This window comes from Equus caballus, chromosome 4, assembly GCF_041296265.1.
Source record: "Equus caballus isolate H_3958 breed thoroughbred chromosome 4, TB-T2T, whole genome shotgun sequence".
Taxonomy (NCBI): domain Eukaryota; kingdom Metazoa; phylum Chordata; class Mammalia; order Perissodactyla; family Equidae; genus Equus; species Equus caballus.
The window spans coordinates 98834257-98857702 of NC_091687.1; the positions used below are offsets into that span (position 1 = coordinate 98834257).

A 23446-nucleotide genomic window follows, 5' to 3' on the forward strand; every position below is an offset into this window, starting at 1 on the left:
CAGACTTTGGGCATAAGCCCAAGACATAAATTCCTTATTAATTAAAAAAAATAATCAACAACTACTGCACCTAGACAAAAGTCCAGGACTGTGTGAGAGTATGGCTGACCTCACCTTCATCTCAGGGTACATGTACCGGTGGATGGAAGGCAGCCAGTAGACAGGGGGCAGGCTGCCGCCTCTCCCAGGACCAGCATGGAGCACCCCTTTCTTGTCCTCATAGAATGCAGCCAGATGAGAGTAATGTCCCGGCGTCTCCAGCTGGTGTCTGCACAACACACACATACGTGTCCAGTGAGAACAGCTCTGGCCGAAGCTATGCCACTCCCTCCCCCCACCCCGACAAGGACTAACACTCAGGGGCAAAGGGCCTGATAAACTAAAAGACCCCCTTTTTGAGGCTGCCCAGGATGCCTCTCTTGGTGTTGCAGAAGATCCTTAGGAAAAGCTCAAACATAGACTTGCAGACTCCCTGACAGCGCCATGGAACACATTCTCCTTCTCATGGGAAACAGGCGGAATTAACAGACTATGACTAATGTCTATTGTTCTTGAGTAAGGTATCCTAAAGACTCTGTGCGCTTCCCAGAGAAGGGCTCTGGGCTGTGAGAAGGGATAACTTTGAAGATCACGAATTCCCTGCTTAAAGCTGCTCTTTGTTTAGAAATCATGCTTGCTTGCTTTCTTTGTTGTTATAAAAGAATAAGAGGAAGCCTACCTCTCAATGTCTCAAATAAGGGAAAACAACTATTACTGGGTGTCACTAAGGGCTCACAATTTTTGCACCAATGAAGCAAGAAAAAAGCTCAGTCTCTTCTCTTCCCACTCCCACCCTGCTCGGCTGGCAGAGACTTGGCTGTGGATAGCCCGGTCAACTGACCCCAAAGCCAAGAAAGCCACATTGAGACTCTGGGCCATTTGGAGAATCCCACCACCCTCGAGTCAAGCACGGGAGCGCTGTGGGGACTGTTTGACACTATGTTTAATGGGGGCATTATGGGTTGAATTGTGTCCCCCGCAAAAGATATACTGGAGGCCTAAACCCCAGTACCGCAGAATGTGACCTTATTTGGAGATAGGGTCTTTACAGAAGTCATCAAGTTAAAATGAAGTAGTAGGGTGGCCCCTAATCCAATATGAAAAAAGGGGGAAATTTGGACACACAGACACGGAGAACGTCATGTAAAGATGAAGGCAGAGATGTGAGTGATTCATCTTTAAGCCAAGGAACAGCAAAGATGGCCAGCAAATCCCCAGAAGTCAGCAGACAGACACGGTCTCCCTCACAGCCTCAGAGGAACCAAGCCTGCTGACACCCTGATTCCAGGCGTCCAGCCTGTGAGAAAATACATCTCTGTTGTTCTAAGTCACCCAGTCTTTGGTACTTTGTTGTTGCAGCCCTAGGAAACTAACATAGGGATTAGTAAAAGGCACTATTTTTGTTTTCTTGGTGCCCTACAATTTCCATTGTATTACAATAAAAAAAAATCAAAATACAGCTTTATTGAGCAATGGGAGGCATCTCTGATTATGGTTGGTCCTGGGACGACTACAACAGGCAATCCCTCCAACCTGGCATTTTTGGCTTGCTCCAAACGCTAACACAAACTGCTCAGATTCAAGATTTTCATATTCCAACGGGCAGCCAGGGGCTCTCCAGCCACCTCCACTCCAGAGCGACTTAGACTTCCGGATGTCAAGGCTGCCACTTCTTCACTGTGAGATCTCAGGCAAGTTCCTAACCTTTTCAAAATCCACCGTTTTCTCTCTCCTTAAAATGCAAATAGTACCACCTCAATATTATTTTGAGGTAAAAATGAAATAAAGTAGAAAAGTGCCTCAGACAGTTTGTGACACATTTCAGTCCCTCACAGAACGTTAGGTTCCTTCCTTCCGAGCTATCCTACAGCGTCCAGCCAGGCCCACGGCGAGGGCTCAGAAACAGCAGGTAAATGGGGAAGATTCAGGGCAAGCCCCGGAAAAGACCTTCAAGCAAATTTACATTTTAAAAAGAAAAAAATCAACATCAACTACATCCAAAAAATGATTACTAAAGTCAGTTCCTCTCTGAACGGCAACTCTCTAATTTGGGGGTTCCTATACATTCTGTTATAAGCTTTGCACAAGAAGGCAGTCATGTGACTATGGGGGTATGTGTGCTTCATCATTTCTTTCACTCTTACAAATGTTCATGTGCCAGATGGGAAGTCCATGGTGGCTATGCTGTATTTGACTATTCTGAGAAGATGGCAGATTTCAGAACCTCTGCACGGATGTGTGTCAAATTGATGAAAGTTTGATTAAGACAAAATAATGAATACAATTAAGTTCAAAAAGCTAGTTTCAGGATCCTGTCCTCTGACAGCCTAAGATATCACTGACTGATGGGACGGAACAAGGCAATAATAGGGAATATCGACTACGAACATAGACATAAATATAAATTGGCAGTTCCTGGATAAATGTTAAGCAGCTGTTGTATGAAAGCCTCAAATGTAAACACACTGTAGATTTTGCAATAAACAAGACTGATCATCAAACCACAAAGCTAAGATAAATGAAAAGGCATTGAAACAAGGCCTAGGGTGCCGGAAGATAAGCTGGTCTTCAAAGATGATGCAAAAAGAGACCTTCCTGGTGATCTTATCCATAAGGATGTATAGATTAAAAAACCACCACACTGAAATGTAGGCCAAGATTCAATAGATTATGGAAACTGTCCAAGACAAACTATGGAAACTGTAAAAGCTAGAGAATAACTGACACAATATATACTATTGATCTGGAGCTACAGGCTTCACAGGCAGATAGAGGATTCCCCTGCAGGGCCAGACACTGGATTCTCCGTAAGCCCACAGCCCCTTCACTGATACAACAGACGCTTATGTGACCATGCAGATGCCCACCACAACTAACCCCGCTTTCCCCTACCACATCCCTGCTTCATCGTTCCCATGTATTCATTATTGGTCCAAACCAGTCTGTCTTCTAGCTTTGCAAGTACGGAAAAACAGGCATTCTCATTTACTGCTGGGGCAGGCACAAAATGGTACCACCCTTCTGAAGGATCACTTGCAATATGTACCAAATTGTACACTGTATATACCCTCTGACCCAATGACTCCATCTCTAGGAATGTAGCCTAAAGAACTGTTTATGGATATGAACAATCATTTACCCACAAGGATGCTCATGTTTACAGTGGTGAAAATAACAATCTAAATGCCCAATAACAGTGAAATAGTTAAATTGTGATACATCCACATATTGAAATGATGTGAAATCACTGAAATGATGTTGAGGACTATTATTCATGATATACTGGAAGGTTAAGACACCAATTTAGAAAATTTAGATATTGAATCACCTCAGTATTCGTTTTTTTTTTAATTAATGTATATGCACATATTTATACATGGGAAAAAGATTAGAAGGATATAAATGTTAACAGATAAGTCTGGCTGGTGGGCATCATGTTCTTTTTTTTCTTTGAGCTTTTTTCTATTTTTCAAAGTTTTCTACAATAACTATATGTTAATTTTATATTTCGTCTTTTCTAACTTTTCATTATGGAAATTTTCAAACATACACAAAAAGTAGAAAGAAGAGAATAATGAACCCAATGTGTTCATCACTTAGCTTCAACAATGACTAATATTTTATCAATACATCTATACCACACCCACACTTTTCACAAAACGTTTTGAAGCAAATCTCATATCATAAAATTTTCCCCTTAAACACTTGATATGCATCTCTAATAAAGTCTATTTAAAAAATAACATAACCACCATGCCATTATCTTGCTCACAATATTAATAATGATGCCTTAATATAAACTAATACCCAGTCCACGTTCAAATTATACCAACTAGCCCCAAAATGCTGTTTCACAGTTGGTTGTTTGAACCATGATCTAAGCAAGGTCCAAAAATGTGGTTATGTGTTTTAAATCCCTTTTATTTTATAACACTCTACCTTTTTCTAATTTATTTTCTTAAGTTATAAAGTGGTTCTCCAATACCTTCTGATTAAAAAGAAATAGTCATAGAAAGGACTCTCTCACTAGAGAGATATTGAAGTCAACAGTTGTGGATGAAATCCTAATAAATAAATTTGGGATATGAGAAGCAATGAATATAAACCACAGATCTGGTGTTTTCAGAAATCAAGTCTATTTATATAAAAGTCACTGCTGCAGTCAGGTACTATCCCTGCCCAGATCTGGGCTCACTTTACTCTGCTTCTTTCTCTTTCTCAAACCCTTTCATGCAAGTCCCTTCTCTCACGTTACCCCGAGCCCTCTAATAACCAAGCTGGAAAACCTTTCTAGCTATGACTCAAAATCTAAAAGTCAAAAGAAGATTAATGAATTCAATGAAGAAAACCAGCTGCATAACAAACAAGTGATGTTAAAAGAGAAATGACAAAGTGGAAAAATATTTTCAATTTATATCACCATGAACAAATTTCCCTATTATACAAAGAACTCCTAGAAATTAACATGAAAAGATCAACAACCAAAAAAAAAGTAGCAAAGGCTAGAAGCAGTTCACAGAAGACGCAGATGCTTCCAACAGAAATAAAGGTGCTCAACCTCACTCGTAAGAAAAATGCAAATTAAAACTATACTTGTGTACCATGTGTTAGCCATATTGCCAAAAATACAGAAGTTTTTTTGTGCTGGCAACGTTGTGAGGAAACAGTATTCTCCTGCATTACTGTTGGGCATGCATAACAGCACAATCTCTGTGGAAAGCGATCTGAAAACACCTATTAAAATTACAAATATATATACCCTCTGAACCACCAATTTTATTTCTGGAAATCTAATGTACACATATTCTGCTCATGTGTGAAATGATACTTGTTCATGGGTATTCAGTGAGCATTATCTGTAATAGCAAAAGTCTGGAAACAACCAAATGTCTATCAAGAGGGGCCTTGATAAAGAAAGCATGGTTCTTCTATACAGGGCACATAACACAACTGTAAGAAACAACGAAGCAGCTCTCCATGTACTGATGTGAGAAGATTTCCCAGATACACTGTTGAATGGAAAAGGCAAGGTACAAACCATGTATAACATTGCTACCTTTTGTATGAAAAGGGAGGAAATAAGAATATATATTTGTATTTATATATACATATACACAAACTTTGGAAAGATATATGAGAAATTAACAGTGATTACTGGATTAATGGATCGAAGTGGGAACTGGGTACAGACTTTTCATTTTATGCCAGTGGTAGATACTGCCACTCTCTTCTTCCTTTAGTAATAGAACCTTCCAATTTGAGCTGGTCAAATGTTCACCCAGTTAAGGACCACATTTCCCAGACTCTCCTGCTGTGAGGTATGGCTAATAACTAAGAACTAGACAATGGCATGTGAGCAGAAGCGATGTGTTCAACTTCTGGGATTCCTGTCTTTCCCCTTCCTGCAGGCTGGAACATGACATGGTAATGATGAGTCAGATTCTACCATATGGATGAAGACAATACTCTAGGAGATGGCAGAATACAAGACAGAAAGACTTGGGTCCCAGGATGACCCAATAGGACAGAGCCACCTACCACAGTGGACTGCTGCTCTCCTTCTGGGACTGTCACGCTAGAAAAGCTGTACTTCTATCGTGTTTAAGTCACTGTATTTTGGGTCTCTTTGTTACACTGATTCAGCCTATACTTTAGCTAAAGCAGAAAATGATACCTAGAAATGAGTTACTACAGCATCAAAAACAACATTGTGTCATTAACTTAGCAGCTGGCAAGGGAAGGTGGTAAGAAAACAGAAATTGCAGGGGGCTGGCCCGTGGCCGAGTGGCTAAGTTCGCGTGCTCCACTTTGGTGGTCCAGGGTTTCACCAGTTGAGATCCTGGGTGCGGACACGGCACTGCTTATCAGACCATGCTGAGGCGGTGTCCCACATGGCACAACCAGAGGGACCTACAAGCAAGAATACACAACTATGTGCTGGGGGGCTTTGGGAAGAAGAAGAAGAAGAAAATAGAAACTGCAGACTAGAAAGCTGGTAACACTAGTTATATTATAGCAAAAAATCTGCTAGAACTTCAATAACTTGGAAGATAGGTCCCGTGTCATCTGAACTTCTAACTTTAGGGGAAGCAGTTATAAAGAGAACATTGACTGCTCCTTATTTTTAATGGGCTACCACAAGAGTAAGATGAAAATAGGCAAGAACTGGCCAGTTGACAAGGAGAAATGGAAGAAATAGAGCCTCAGGGCATGTGTTCTGAGTTCTGCAGTATAAATTAGTTGAGACCTCAATCATCTGAAACCCCATGCGACTGGAAAAGCCAACTGCTTTTGTACCCTAAAAGCAGGACATAAAAATTTCTCTTAAAGCCTCCATTCTCCAGTCAAGTATTCTTGGCCAGACATGGGAGTCACCCCACTTGTAAAGATCAATCTTAGGGTACAGCCTCAAGGTGGTTACCATTAAAATGAGGAAAAGATGGATAGGCCAAGAATACAGTCCACTGACTTAAAAATTAAGACTCAAAAGAGGTCTTTGGCAGTGGATACTTTTAAACAGAACTGACTGGAAGCAAACAAATCAGAAGCCTATTTTGTTTTAGAAGGCTCCATATTGTCACATGCCCAGTCTATAAATGGCTATGACTTCTCAACCCTTAAAAAACCACTAGACTCCCAAACCTACACCAGCAGGAAACATGTTCTAAAGCTATGCAGCCTCAAGAAGCGCATGTTCTTCAGTGTCTGCTTCAGAAGTGCTTATGGCAGGCAATGGATAAAGAACCTCCTAGAAGGCAAAGCCAGGAGCCATGGAGGAAAATGGATAAGGGGATTCCAGAGAGTAAAACCAAGGTTTAGCCAAGGAGCATACTGCTCTGCTAGGATAAGGAGTCTTGGCAATCTCTGCTCAACAGAATTCCATTCTTGTCATGGACTAATGACTGCTTGCATTTCTCATTTTTCCCTTTTCCAAACAGGAGTCTGTATTGTGGTTCCTACTCTACCTTCTGTATTGCATTAGGGAGGTGGGGAGTGGATCGACTTGTCTATTCCTTTACAGGTTTTCAGGATAAGGAGAATCAAGTGCTGATCTACTGAAAAGGACTGCTTCACATACACAGAAATCCTGGATTTTAGACTGGAGGCGTTAACTGGACGAGCCTCTATGATGCCTCTTTTGGGGTGAGAGGAACGTCCTCTCTATGGGAAGAGGAGTACACATGGATACCTAGGTGGTCAGAGGGGCAAACTGAAGCAGAGGCTGCTAATTTTTTTCCAAAATCCATTTGTCTCTTTTTCCTGTTTATGACAGAAGCCCTAGAATTTTAACCGGTCACAGAGTGACCCACCTGGAGACTACCTATCCCAGTCTCCTTTGCTGTTAGGTGTGTCTTTGTGATTGAGAACTTGACAGTGGAATATGACAAGTGATGTATGCAACTTCTGGGTCTTTCCCTCATCCCTAGGGGCTGGAATGCAGACATAGTAGTGGTGAGCAGCTTTGAACACTTGAGAAGAACATCTTAGAATACGAAAAAACACTCTCAGGGTATGGCAGAATAATAAGAGAGAAGAAGTGTGGGTCCCTGAATGATTGTGTGGAACAGCAGGCTATCCCCCTGACCACCTGCCTATTCTAGATTGTTACTTGAGAGAGAAAGAATCTTCTATCTTATTTGAGCCATTGTATCTTGGGGCCTCTGTTACTGCACTTAGCCAGGACCCTAACTAATATAATACCTCCTTTTAATTTTTGGTTTTTGAACCATGAGAATGTATTGCCTACTTGGGAAATTAATTTTTTCAAAAGGAGTAATTTTTTAAAAAATGTCAAGATACCAATAAAAATGTTCTTTTTTTACTCCATGACTTTACTTCTGAGTCATAAAACTAAGGAAATATTTCAAATACAGAAAAAGATATATGTATGAAGCTGTTCACCACAGCTCCAAAATGTAGAGGAGCAGTTAAAAAAAAATTAGAAACATGCTAAATGTCCAACCATAGGGAATAATTAAGTAAACTTATGGGACAGCTGTAGCATTACAGAGCTATTAAAATACTCATCAAAATGGTAAACACAGAGGACAATCGAGAGAAAACATATACATAACTGGTACTCCTGAAGAAGGGAAAGGACGGAATGGAAAAGTTGTATATTTGATTATAGAAGGAAACGTTCTTGAGATTAAAAATGAAAGGCATATCTACAGATCAAAAGGGAGAAATCATCCCAGAAGAAAAGTTTAGAAACATCACAGATAAAGAAAGAATCTACAGGGAGCCACACAGAAGAGACTTCTCTGAAACAACCAATATCAGAAGACAGCAGGGCAATGTTTATAGCATCCTGAGAGGAAGGAAGACAGACTGAAGAGCTTTATACCCAGCCAAGGGCAAAGGTAACAGACCAACATTATTAAGCATGCAAACTTTCAGGGAAGGCAGCACACACGACCCTTTCATGGGGGGGTGGGGGTGAGGGGTAGTGCTTGATGGCAAAATCCAACCAACCAAGAAATAAATCGGGAATCAGGAATGCAGCAAGCCACAGTTAAGACCGGGATGTGGTCATAAATACATAATTGAGACTTAAGAACAGTGGGAATTATGATTACAGAACTAAATGTGATAAATCTAGCAATATGTAATAATTGAGATACGAAGAGGGGAGAGGTGCTAGGAGGAAGTATAAGGTCATAGACTCTGTCTACAGTTGAAACACATCTTAAAAACACCAATGATATCTACACAAATATTTGTGCACTTTACTGTATACATGTTATTTCTCAATAAAAATAAGACTGACACCATATTTTATAAAAGCTTTTTTCTTAACTTTGGAGAAATATTTCAAGAAATAATAGACCCCATAGTGAGAAAATACTCACTCAAAGTTTGAAAATTCCTTCAGTTTCATTTACTCTTTTCCTCTGACACATATAAGTAAAATGAAATTTTATATATTTCAAACTAGCCTATCTGACAAAAATTAAATCTTCATAAAATATTAATCCTATTTTTGTAAAATTATTTCTATATTAGAATGGGATTCACTGAATACTGACAAAGGATATCTCTCTGAGGGTTAATATTTGGGAGGAATTTTTTGTTTCTTTGTTTGTTTGTTTTTGAGGAAGATCAGCCCTGAGCTAACATCTGCTGCCAATCTTCCTCTTTTTGCTGAGGAAGACTGGCCCCTGAGCTAACATCCATGCCCATCATCTTCTACTTTATATGTGGGACGCCTACCACAGCATGGCTTTTGCCAAGCGGTGCCATGTCCGCAGCCGTGATCTGAACTGGTGAACCCCGGGCTGCCGAAGCGGAATGTGCAAACTTAACCACTGCACCACTGGGCTGGCCCCAGGGAGGAATTTTAAAATTCATTTGTATTTTTATATAAATTTTAAAATAGCAAACATGGTTTCTTTTTTCCACAAACAATAAATTTCATGTTCTTTCAAAGATGATGATCAAGAAAGATTATGTTATATAAAAAATTAAAATGATAAATTTTAAAAGTATAGGCTATAAAAGTGTGTATACAGTATGATGCCAAGTATATATTTTTTAAAGTACACACACAGGTACACCAGAAAAGAGGCAAATGTGCTAAAATTTTCCCATTGCTTCAGGGATTAGAGATAGCTTTCTCCCTCAAAATCTGAAATGAAATTAAATTACTTGCATAATGAAAAAAATATGAAATAACTCACAGTTTTGTTGCTTCTGTTAAAAATTCCCTTCCTATTACCCCAAATAACAACAATTGCCCCAAATAATAAATGATTAGGTTAAAAAATTTGGCATCTGTCTACCTATCCGGGGCAAGGAGGTAATTATTGTGGCTTTAGGGTAAACAAAGCTCACATACATGTCAACAAATTATTTAATAAAACAAAATTGATGATAATATAAACTGAAAGTAAAATCTACCCCAGCTTCCAGTACAGTGTGAAGAATCATTGTGCAGGACACTGGCTGAAACAAAAAGACCACCACCTGAGGCATGAAACATGGCCACAGGTGTTCTTGGAAAGGCATCTGGTGTTCTGGCAGGCAACCTTTATCTCTGAGGGCTCATCACATACGCACCAACTGGCAGACCCCCATTGCCTCCTGCACGTGTCTATAAGCCACGTACCGAACTTGGTTCTCCAAGAAGTGCATGTACCGGTAAAGCAGGGTGTAGGATGGTGAGAGGATGCCCACAGACTTCATACGTGCACCACGCTCCAGCTCGCTTTCCACAGGCATGTTGGCGAAGCAGGCCAGGCCAAAGAAGGGCCCCTTTCGGAAATAGCTAAAATAGATCAAATATGTAGTGTGGCTGAAATCAGAGAGAACAATTTTGTTTTGCTCTGTTTCCTCCTTTGAGATGCAGTCCCAAACAAAAGAAATGACTGTGTCCAGTGCTCTACATGAGAAAGCTCAGCCTGAAAATAAATTTTTTAGAATCTCAGGGGAACAATTAGCTCCAGCCACCCAACCTCACAGATGAGACAACCAAGCCTCAAAGAAATTATGGAACTCGCCCAGCGTCATCCAGCTGGAGCCAGGACTTGATCCCTGGCAAGCTTGCTGCTCAATTGCTCACGACCATGGATTCATCCCTTCTCTCCAGCATAACAGCAATGACTTGATGGGAGAGCCAGAACAAAGATTCATCTTCAGGGCCATCTAGAATCAGTACTCTGTTTTATTAGCATAAACAGTGTTGGTTCTTTCCTCACTTCCTGAGTCTCTGATATTTTTACTAGAACATATGACCAGAGCTGTCACTTTACTTCCTTCCCCTTTCCCACACTTGTATCAGTCATGGTTCCAGCCAAGCGAGAAGATGACCTCATTACCTTTGCATTCGTTCCCTTTGCTCCTCCTCATAAGAATCTTAATTACACAGGACTATAAACTGGCCTGACTTAAAGTTAGAATTTCAAGTTTTAGCATATAAATGTCTTAAGCTAATCCAAACTGAACTGAAGCTCCATCATTTCATTAAAGCCAAACCTCAAGTGAGGTGCAATAATTTCTTACAAAGAGACAGAACCTCTATGGTACGAGTTCTTAACTTTTTTGGGTCATGAAAACCGTAGAGAACCTAATAAAAGCTAATGAATTTCTTCCTTGAAAATTGATATAAAAACACAAAACTATATATATATTTCCAGAGCATTTACACACAGCTCCTGGCATTTTCACATGGCTCCTGACAAGCCCTGCTAAGAGCCCTTATGGTCTGGGGAAAGTTTGAAGGGAGAGGAATGGTACAGAGAAGACTTACATTCAGAAGTACTCACATGAAATCAGACTGAATTTTATGGGACCCACTGGCCATGGACTTGAACTCGACACCTTCAAGGTCAATATCTTGAGGTAAGCACCATTCCACCATGTTCCCTGTGGGAAATGGAGCAATCAAGTTAAAAGAAACAAAACCATTCAAAGAAAAGGGCTTAGTGCAGGGCTGAGCGCACGTGGTTTCTCACTAAACGTACTGCTGCCTCCACCACCAAGATGCTCAAGCGACTCATCTCATCCATCACCCAAATGCTGGCAGAATCCCTGAGTTACTCTAGAAGACCAGGCGATGGGCATTAAGGGAACTTCCAATCTCTGACTTCAGACGCACACAGTTCTCCTTTCTAGAGAGGAGGTCATCTTTGGTTCTGCCATTCTGCTTGGCCATTTCCAAATATCCTTCCTGTCACAGCCTCACTTCTGTGTGCATGTTTCTTACCCTCTACCCCATTTCCTCATCTCATATTCTCTCCGCAACCCCTTGAGATCTTGCTTACTTCTCATCTTTCTACAGTCACTAATGACTTTGATGAACTCCAGACTCTTTTTAATTCGCATTCTCATTGACCTCTTTCTGGGATTTGATAATTCCTCAAAAATTTCTCCTCTTTCTCCTTGATTCTCATGATAGAGAACACTATTTGCGTTCTCTTCCCATTTCTTTGATCAATGGAGCTCTGCTTCCTTCCCTACCTCTTTCTCCTCTCTCCCCAAATGAGGTCCTTCTCGAAGTCAGCCATCAGTTCTTTGCCTGAGAATTTTGGGGCTCATTCACTCATCATTAATTACTGAGTTTCTACTGAGCTAGATGTTGGAGCTACAAAGTCAAATAAGACATAGTCCCTGATCTCAAAGAGATTAGATTTCAGAGATAAAGAGATAAACAAGGAGATCAGTGATTACAGTTCCAGGGGGTAAATGTTATGACAGAGGATAACATGGGAGTTTAGAACGTAGCAGTGACAAGCACCCATCAGACTAAGGGAGAATCACACAATAGCAATAGCAGTGTTACCTGGAGATGTGAGAGAACACTATATTCTATATATTCTATATATATATATATTCTATATATTCTATTTTCACACATATTCAAAATTTCTCAAACTAAAAATAGTAAGCTACTTGTGAGATTTTATTTTAGAACAAATTTATCAACGCTCCAAATCCTAATTTCCTAGGCGTTAGAAATAACATGAATAATCCCAGACAACAATGCTTTCAGATAATTGCTCGGGGCATCAGAGGAGTCGCATATTCTGTCTACCTACACACAATCTAGTCTCCAAACACAGCAGACATCGTAGGATTCTCCAATCCCATATTCAACAGCCTAAACCACTTTCAAACAGTTTGTTTTCTAGAGAGGAATCATGAATCCGACCAACCAATCAATGAGCTAAAACAAAAAGCATGAAAAAGGGAATTAAGATTTTATAAAACAGAAAGGCTAGAATAATGTTGTGTATGTCATGGTTAAAGACAAGAGAAAGCTGCACTCTGAGAGAAGGGTGCGCTCGGGAACAAGGGTAAGGGTCTGAGCACTGAGTTCCCCCACGTTCCTGTCTTTCCCCTTCCCATCCACGTTCTGTGGAGGGCACCAGGACACCTACAGAAATTAAAAAGGTGCCGAGGTCTACCCCAGACCTACAGGATCACGATCCCCTTCTCGTGCCCTGCAGGTGACTCTGCTAAGCCCCAGGGCCCAGAGCCCCTGCTTGGGCCTCTGTATACATGATCCTAACCCTTCACGACGGCAACAGATGGCCAGCCTAGGTAAGGGACAACCTGGGACGGAGCAGCTGTGACCCTCAGGTCGACTCTCCTCTGCTCACTCACCTAACTTGCCTCTTCAGTATCTGATGCCTTGTTTCTCCTAGCGCCACCCCCATGCTGGGTTCAAAGTTCTAACTTAGTTTCTTTCCTCCAAGCCAGCCTGTCCATGACTACTTAATAACTTATTAAAACACACCCAAACTTTGTACAAGAGAAAAGTGCACAAAGACACTGTACGGCTCAATGAATTTCCCCAACATGCACAGACCTGTGCGACCAGCATCCAGATATGAAGCAGAACACTATCCACACGTCAGAAGGCTCTCTTGTGCCCCCTTGCAAGGCATTAACTCTCTGAAGGTAACTATTATCCTGACTTCTAACAACATAAATTAGCTTTGCTGTTTTTGAAATTTACATAAATGCAATCATAGTTCACATTCTTTTGTGTCTGTCTTCTTTTGCTCAATATTTTTTGCAAGATTCATCCATGTTGATCCATGTACCAACAGTTCATTCATTTATCATTTCCATACTGCATGTAACACGGGTTATTTATCTACTTAACTGTTGATAAACATTTAACTTATTTCCAAATTGAAGCTATTACAAACAGCACTGCTGTAAAGCATCCTTGCCATCTCTGACCATACGTGTGGTGGCTCTGCAATACATCGGCCTAGGCAGGCCGGGCTATGTTTCTCAGAATTCCCTTCTTGTATGTTTCCAGTTGAGACAGGGAAGGTGGAAGCGAAGCAGAAGCCATATTGTGTTTACACTGGAAGGTCGACGCAGGAGCATCCAGCAGCTTATGTGCCCTGTTGTTAATCTGCAGGCTCACCACACTGGGGTTGGGGTGGGCACGTGGCAGTCAGACCTGCTGACGCTGGATCCACTTTCTTCTGGATCCTCTTTCAGTTTCTCTGACTCCTAAGCCACGTGTATGCTTAGCTCCATAATGAAGGGCATCAGCTTCATCGTGACACCCACACCATTAAAGCTGGAGGCAATGACAGACTGACCCGGGGTTCCCATCCACCCTCATGAGTTTCCGCTTGTTCTCCTTCTTCCCACGCTTACTCTCTTCCCCCAAAACTGCTACCCAGTAGACTTCAAGCTCCATCATCAGAAACAAAGACAACAGCCTTACATGGACTGTCTAATGGGCTCCCACAATTGTGCAGGATCGAATCCCTGTAAATAAATCCCTTTATGTTTCTCCTTTATGATTCTGTTTCTTTGATTAAACCTTAACTGCCGCAATATGCATACATCTGTTGCCTACATCCCTAGGAGCAGAACTGCTGTAATAATGTTTGCATCACTGCAAACTAAGGAACCTTCCATAATTCCCGAAGCAGTGTTTCCCAAAGCTTATGTCAGTAGGGCTTCGGAAAAAACTAAAACAAAATTTTAAAACGGGATTTTGGCCAAACCACCTTTGTTTAGGTTAAATAAAGAAAGACACATTTCTTTATTGCACAACTTCTCAAAGCCTTTAATATGTGAATCTGTGCATTGTGACTCTCTATGAGATCAATACTAAACGTATTCAAAATTATTTGGTCACTAAACCTATTTTAAGGGGCCTCTTAAGGGACCAATTTTATAAATGGCATATCTTTTTTTAGAAATGCTAGTATATAAGGGGATGCAAGTTAACCGTTAGTATCCACTCTTCCTTTCTTATAGGGAATAGAACCTCCTATTTTTAGCTTGGCGCACGGCCTTCCAAACGATGACGGTGTTGCTCCATACTTTCTTGAGTATGAGTAACTTCTGGCCCATGAGATGTGGACAGAAGTGAGGTATGTAGTTTCAACATGTGCCTTAAAGGGAAGGAGTATGTTGCCCCTTCCTCCACCCTGCTGCCAGGAATGTGGATGCGGTGACAAGCCGTCCTGAATCATGAAGGTGAGGGCATCAGCCTACATATCATGGAGGGGATGACGGAGCAATAGCCAACAGGAGTCTAGGCCCCTGGATGACCTCATGGATCTGAGCCAGCATTCTAGCCCTGGGCCAACTATCTCCTAACTGTTACATTAAAAAGAAATAAACTCCTATCTTGATTAAGCCACAGTTAACTTGGGTCTCTTGTATTTATGGCTAACCCCACATCCCACTTAATAGAGCTGACGTGTAGGATAAAGTCCCCATTCCCAAGCCTGGTTCTCAAAGCCTTCCTCCTTCTCCCTCTGTGCCTTGCCAGCCCTCATTGTACAGAAACCAAAAGACTCAGATGGAGTGAATGACATCCTCTGAGTTACAATCTTCACTTCTAAATGGATGCAAGCCATTCTGGGATGGGAAGAAATGTCCATCAGGGTCAGGCTGGCAAATCATGGAATGGAGCACTGGCTCCAGAACACCACTCTGGGAATAGTTATCTTTCTCCTACAGGAAAAACATTTCCGCCGACGCACTCCTTGAATGAAAGGGAAGTAGATAAATGCTACTATGGCCCTCATCCCAGCCTAATATAATCGTCTTAGATGTCTGTCTCCCCAGGATACCAAACTTCATAAAGGCAGGGACTTTTCTTGTTTATCTTCACATTCCAACAGAGCACAGTGCCTCACACAGAACAGTATGGGCATTCAAAAAAAAAAAAAAAAAAAAGAAGAGAAAAAACGTTTTATTGCGGACAAGCATGTTTTTTAAAACTGATGAATTAATACTAATTATTCTAGGCATAATGATATTGTGGTTATGTAGGAAAGTGTCCTCCTTCTTAGGAAGTTCATACTCAAGTGTTGAGGAGTGAAGTATCTACCTGTCTGCATTTACTTTCAAATAGCTCAGGGAAAAAAAAGTATATCTAATACAGTCAGTTCTGATATAATGCTTGCTGAGTTTGTGTCAACACAACTGATACACTAGGGAACAATCTGAGCATAGGGAATGTCACATTTGCTTATGCTATTGAGTCAATGCAATCTCAATCAAAATCTTGGCAAGTTATTTTGGGGATGTTGCCAAATTAACTCTAAAGTTTACATGGAAAGGCAAAAGCCCCCAAATAGCCAACACAATACTGAAGATGAAGTTGGAGGACTGATACCACCCAATTCTAAGATTTACTATAAAACTACAGTAATCAAGACAGTGTGGTATTGGTGAAAGATTAGACAAACAGGTCCGTGGAACAGAATAGAGAGCCCAGAAATAGACCCACACAAATACAGTCAACTCATCTTTGACAAAAAAGCAAAAGCCATACAACAGAGCAAAGATAGTTTTTTCAACAAATGGTGCTGGAAAAACTAGACATTCACAGGCAAAAAAATGAATCAAGACAGAGATCTTACACTTTTCACAAAAATTAACACAGTATAAATAGTATACTTAAATGTAAAAAAACTCCCAGAAGATAACATAGGAGAAAATGTAGGTAACCTTGTGTTTAGAATAAGTTTTTGGATACAACACCAAAAGCCCAGTCCATGAAGGAAAAAATCAGTAAGTTGTACTTCATTAAAATGAAAAACTTCTGATCTGTGAAAGACACTATTAAGAGTATAAAAATACAAGTCACACATGGGGAGAAAACATGTGCAAAAACATATCTGATAGAGGCTTATATCTAAAATGCACAAAGAACTCTTAAAACTCAACATTAAGAAGACAACCCAATTTAAAAAACGGACAAAAGATCTGAACACACATGTCACCAAAGAAGATACATAGATGGCAAATGAGCATATGAAAACATGCTCAACATCACGTGTCACCAGGGACCTGCAAATTAAAACAAGATACCACTATGCATCTATTAGAATGGTCAAAATCCAAAACACAGAAAACACCAAATGCTAATGAGGATGTGGAGCAACGGGAACTCTCATTCATTGCTGGTACGAATGCAAAATGGTACAGCCACCTTGGAAGATAGTGTGGCCATTTCTTAAAAAATTACACATACCTTACCAGCAATCCTGCTCCTTCGTATTTATCCAATGAGTTTAAAACACGTCCATACAAAAGCTTGCGTATAAATGTTTATAGCAGCTTTATTTATAATTGCCAAAAACTGGAAGCAACCAAGATGTCCTTTGATAGGTGAACGAATAAACAAACTGTGGGATATCCATACAATGAAATACTATTCAGCAATAAATAGAAATGAGCTATCAAGCTATGAAAAGACATGGAGGAACCATACGCGCATATTGCTAAGTGAGAGAAGCCAGTCTCAAAAGCTTATATACTATGTAATTCCAACTATGTGACATTCTGGAAAAGGAAAAAGTACAGAGATAGAAGAAAGATCAGAGTGTAAGGAAGGATGAATAGGTGGAGCACAGAGGATTTTTAGGGCAATAAAACTATTCTGTATGGTACTGTTATGGTGAATAAATAGCATTGTGCATTTTTCAAAACCCATAGAACGTACAACACAAAGGGAGAACTTAACGGAAACTATGGATTTTAGTTAATAATAATGTATCAAAATTGGTTCATCATTTGTAACAAATATATCACATATTCTAATACAAGATGTTAGTAATAGGGGAAGCTGTGTAAGGGAGACGGAAGGTGGTATGTGAGAATTCTCTGTACTTTCTGCTCATTTTTCTGTAAACCTGAAATTGCTCAAAAAATAAAATTATTAATTAAAAAAAGCTAATAGAAGAATTAACCTGGGTTAATTACCCCGGGGGTAGTAAATGATATGTGGTTATATAAGAAAATGGCCTTATTCTTAGGAGATTTATACAGACGTATTTAGAAATGAAATGTCATGATGTTTGCAACTTACTTTCAAATAGTTCAGCAAAAAAAGAAAAGTACATCTATAGGTAGTCAGTTCTGCTATAACACTGGCTGAATTTGTTCCAGAGCAATTGATATATCAGGGAACAATTTGATGATAGGGAATTTCATGTCTACTGAGGCATGATTTGGATCACAAGGTTCACACTGTGAATGCAGGAAACTGCACCCCACTGAACGGAGCCCCCCCCCCCACATACACCCCTCAAACATCTGTGGGTGACCTGAGTCACCCGGTGCATTATGAGCCACGCCTATCACTTCTAGTGCTATTACTTTCCATCCAAGTTCACAGAGACTTTCTTCCCCCACTTCTCACTAACTCACAAGGTCAACCCTTCCAACACCCACCTTCACATGCAAATCTCAGGTCTTTTTTAAGATAAAGTGCCATATTTGGAGTGTTTATGTCTTTTTTAACCATCTAACACATATGGGTACATACATTACAAACTGTCCTACCATTTGTGTTATGTCCCTATCTTTTTTAAATGTGTCACTGATAAAGTTTTGAGTGTTGGGCCCCTTACCTCAATTTTCCCATAAGCCCAGTGACTTTTACTGCATGATTTTCACAGCATGGTGATTTTTTTTTTTTTTTGGTGAGGAAGATTGGCCCTGAGCTACCATCTGTTGCCAATCTTCCCTTTTTTGCTTGAGAAGATTGTCGCTGACCTAACATCTGTGCCAATCTTCCTCTATTTTATGAGGAATGCCACCACAGCATGGCTTGACAAGTGCTGCTAGGTCCGCGCCCAGGATCAGAACCTGTGAACCCCAGGCTGCTGAAGCAAAGCATGCGAACTTAACCACTATGCAACTGGGTCAGCCCCTAGCACAGTGATTTTTAAAAACGCATATTTTGTATTTTAGCAGAACTGACTGTATAAGGATAGAGCAAATATGGCAAAATGTCAACAAATGGGAACTCAAGTGAAAGATACATAGATTTTCACTGTACTATTCTTCCAACTTCTTTGAGGTTTAAAAAATTTCAACATACAAATTGAGGAACACAATTGAAAATAATGAAGATGTGAAAAAAAAGGTTAAGCATACAGGATTGTGCAAAAGCAAAAATAACTGAGGCAATGTGCTATAAATACGGGAACTAAGAGGCATCATGGCTGAAGGTCACCCTTTAACAGAAATATTCCACTATTTTCAAAAATTGGAAACCAGTTTACATATGAAACTTGTAGAGGCTTAAAGGAAAATGACTTTGCAAATATAACAATCCTTGGTGGCAAGCCATTTAATGCCAGAAAAACCTCACACCGAACGCTCCTTATCCGGGCTCAGTCGTCACACTCTAAGCCCTTTGCTCTTCCAAATACGCTCCCCACACTTCAGAAACTCAGCCAGGGAGCTGGGGCCTGGAAGGCATCAACAGAAGGGCCCAGCCCAGGGGCAGTCAGTCACGGAGAGAGGAGTCAACACTGACCAGTGCCTTATTTCCTTTTTCTCTCCTTCCATCCACACATCCTCTCTCTTCTTGGGCCACACCTTGGGCCTATCACAGTTACCTACAGGCCCTGCCTAGCCTCCAGCTGCAGAGACAACTTATGAGGAATGTCCACAGGACCTCACGAGGCACAAATGTGGCAGTCTGCATTGTGTACCTTCAGCCAGTCTCAAGAAATATTAGTGGAACGTACCCTGGTAGCACAGTGCCAGGTGCTGGGCTCATGCAAAGGCAAATACGTGCTTGTTTAAAGGAACCTAGACCGACAGATGACTGGGTTGGTGGCTCACTTACCCAGCGGAAGCCAGAGGGCAATGCTGAGCCTGGTTGTAGATGTAGAGATGGTCTGAACCTTGCACTCCTTGGTTGCGAAGGCCAGCCAGGCAGCTGTGCATGTGAGGGGCCCCCAGAGCTGATGTTTATAAGCTTCTATATCAAGTGAGATACACTCTATCCTATCCATGTAGGGGGCTGCCTGTCTCCCATTTCTACATAAGCACCTCTGAGGGAGGCCACCAAACCCCAGAGATGGAAGAAACCTCAGAAGATTATTTAGTTCAGACTCCAACACCAGAAAAGTTAACAGCCCATATCGCTTGACTTTTTGGTATTAAGTAGTTTTAAATAGTCTTAAAACCACCTAGGATGAGGGTGTATCCAAAGCAAAGGAAGAGAGTCAGTATGAAGAAACCTGAGGCAGGAAGAAATTAATCTTGGCGATTTCAAGTCAGCCATATGCCAATCCATGGCTGAATTCCAACGCATTAATTTTACATGGGAAAAAACTTCCATTTCACAGGCCCCATATCGTTTTACCCTGGGCAGTGGCGTCGGGGGGAGGGAGTGCAGGCACGGGAGGCAGGCAGCCGGCTCGCCTCTGGGCTCTGCCCCTCCCTGCTCTGCGATTTAAGATGACTGAATGGCTCTGTGCCTCTGTTTTTCTCATCACTGCAGCCAAGGTGGTGCAAAGAGGCAAAGTCCTTGAGCCCAAACACAGTTCCTGGCCCAGAGTGGGCACTCAGCAACTGCTGGGGGTTAGGATTCCCACTCCTACTTCACTCTCCATAGACTTTAAGAGAAGAAACAGAATTCACAGCAGATGGCCACAGACTGACTTCTCCCTGAAAACCGCAAGCAGGTGAATCACCAAACAGCCTGGGAAAGATTTTGCCAATGTGGGATTAATGAAATTAACCACAACTGTAGTCCACTGACATCTGATGGAAACTACAGAGAAAGGACATGGCAGAGTTAATCATCCCAAGAGACTTTCTTCTGTTGCCCAGCAGAACGGGTCTTCTCTTTGCCTCTCTTTGAGCTGGCCATTTTTAGGAGTGCTCTTTGCATCTCAAAATTAAGCTCCAAATTTTCCATTCTCCTTCTACGTGGTCACTTTCCCACCCATACCTGGAGCCTTTTATTATTTGCACGAGTCAGATGACCCGGGCAGCACTCCAAGTCATGCCTCAGACACCGCGCCTAGCCTACTCTCACTGTGCCACCATCATCCCCATTGTTTAAAAGAAAATGCTTGTATTTCATTGACTATATGGAGAGTGTATGGAGATCAAAATTAGTGTGTGTGATTTTCAATACATTCATTTGATATAAACATAGGAGCATTATTTAGATGCACTAAATTAAATAGGTGTTTAGATGTAATTTGGGCACTGGTAAGAGGTTGAGGGAGAATAGGTAGTAATTTATCCCTAATCAGGAAGAACAAAAGGAGAGAAATCTTAAAGCCTCAGCAGGTTCTCCTCCCCTTAACCACCTCCCTCCCTTTTGAGCCACCCCAATACAAACACACAGAGCGTAGGAATTTCTCCCAGACACCCACAAAGTAACTCTGGGGAAACTGTAGCAGTTTAAATTGAATCTCTTATACAGAAACAGGCCAATGAGGCAGATTCACAAGTGTCATTCATAGTAGGTCCAAAGCTTTATGTGCCTCAGGCCCACACGCGAGTCCTCAGTCACATGGTGAGACAGCTATGTCACCTTTACAGACAGGGGAGGGACAAGTAGGCTGATTTCCAAGTGTGACAATACCTTTTCCCTTAATTAAGCAGAGAAAAGTAAGGAAATTCTACTAGAAACCCAAAGAACAAAATAAAAATTAAAAATCGAGGCTCTAAACAATGGGTTGAACACAATGAAAAAGCAATATTCTGGCTGCCAACCTCTCCCAGCCAGCTCGCATAGTCAGCATCTGGGCCTGGTTTCAATAGCAGCTTTGTAGCCCAGATGGCCAGCACCACCATCCTAAGGACTCTCTGCTCCAGATCAAGACTGAGTGTGTGAGTGTGAGAGAGAGAGTGTGAGTGTGTGTAAGTCTCTACCTCTCTTGAACCTGAACCCCTGGTCCTCATGTCATTTGTAGATCCAACAACCATAATTTTCAAACCATGAGTCCAAAGAAAATAACATTCTTTATGTCTCTGCCTTTTTCTGACTCTTCCTGGAAAACCCAACCCAAAACTTGTATCCAAAGATATTAAAGAAGAATTACTCTCTTATTCCCATAAACCAGTCTGAGAATCACTGAGCACATTCCTCCCAAATGTGCGCACATATGACCCCCCCACACACCCTCTAACAAGCATCCACTGCTCCCCATATTCCCTCTTACATCCACTTTCACCACATAGGCAACTCACACCTTACAGGTGGACCAGAGCTGTGGTTTCTCTCCTCCTCCATTCTCTCCCCTGCACACACTGATTTGGGTATCTACACTAGGTGGGGAGATGAATGACATATCTGTGGCCTGGGCAGGTAATAACAGGGGAGGTTTGGGGAGAAGGAAGGAGCACCTAGGGAAGAAAACAGAGGACACAGACAGGAGAGACACGGGGGAATGGATAGGCAGGCAAGCAAGACAGAGAAACTCTAGACAATTTCTCCCACATACTAATAAACTTCTGTGAAATGCTCTGATTTTGATTTAAAAAAAAAAAAGGCAGTATTCCTTTAACGACTTTTGGAAACACAGGCTAAAGAAGGGCAAAAGTCTTAGTGGACCAAGATTAAACAGTAACATAGACCAGATCCGGCTCACTGGTAGAGTGAGGAAGACACAGCTAAAACCAGGAGGCCTAAGTCTGGCCTGGTGATATCTCCAGCCCACCAGGCAACCGAGGGCCTGCATCTCACCTCTCCAGACCATGATGTCCTCAGCCTCTCACAGCGGACTCACCGGAGCTCACTAAGGCCCTGGTCCTAGTGCTAACCTTTGAGGCACAGGAACCTCAGGAGCACTCACTTATTCATTCCATCTTCCACTTTTAGCAGATGTATCATGTAATTTTTACTTTATATAGGTACTATCAGAATATTTTTACAGGATGCAAAGTGCCATTTTGAACTGGGATAGATGACAGAAGAGAAATAAAGTTTATAGGCAGGAAACAACAGCTTTCCAAAAAAACACAAACAAAACAAAACCATCAACCAAAGTTAAAAACACACACTCTTTCTCCCTCCCTCTCCTCTCCTTCCCCTCTAGTCCCTAGAGACAGTAATGATGAAAAGTTAGGAGGCAGAGGTTCAGGCAGTGTAGTATGCTAGAAACACCACTGGACTTAGAGTCAAGTGTTCATTGGCTGGTTAATATTTCAAAACTAGTCAGTCGTCCCTGGTCTGTTTGCTCTGGTATAAACAATCAAATTATAGAATAATGATTAGAATTAAGTGAAACACCATTACAGTAAAACGCCTGCACAAAGTAAGTGTCTAAGTATCACTTACAATCCGTCCTTTCCACACTCACCTTCATCTGAAAACCTTTCACACACACACACTCCATATACACAAACCCAAAACACCATGCTCACCAGCTGTGACTGAGAAGGCAGGGGAGGGTCCCAGCTCTGTGGAGCTTTTCAATTTTATCAATTCCGTCTGCGGTTAGTGTAAGATTCTCTTTTCTCCTTCCCTTCCCTAGACTCTGCCGCCAGAGCTACCACTGCTAAATCAGGCCCTGTTAATGTTCCATTTCTTCCAGTTACCGTTCAACACTTCCCAGAAGCAATCTCATGCTCGCATCTATTTACTTGTAGGTGATGGGGTAGGGTATAAGGAATATTATTAGTTACAGAGTATCTGTTTTTGTCTAGCAGTAAG

The 23446-nt window shown here is 41.4% G+C and overlaps 1 protein-coding gene across 2 annotated transcripts in view; it reads right to left on the bottom strand.

Moving 5' to 3' along the window:
* DENND11 (DENN domain containing 11) overlaps positions 1–23446 on the bottom strand; it is a 79557-nt gene that overhangs the window by 15747 nt on the left and 40364 nt on the right. For both annotated transcript variants that reach the window (XM_070266019.1, XM_023639842.2), the window contains 3 exons: positions 11304–11403; positions 10148–10306; positions 115–268 (listed from right to left, as the gene is read on the bottom strand). In XM_070266019.1, coding sequence (XP_070122120.1) covers positions 115–268; positions 10148–10306; positions 11304–11398 — 408 coding nt within the window. In that variant the 5' untranslated portion in view covers positions 11399–11403. The remainder of the gene's footprint in view (positions 1–114; positions 269–10147; positions 10307–11303; positions 11404–23446) is intronic.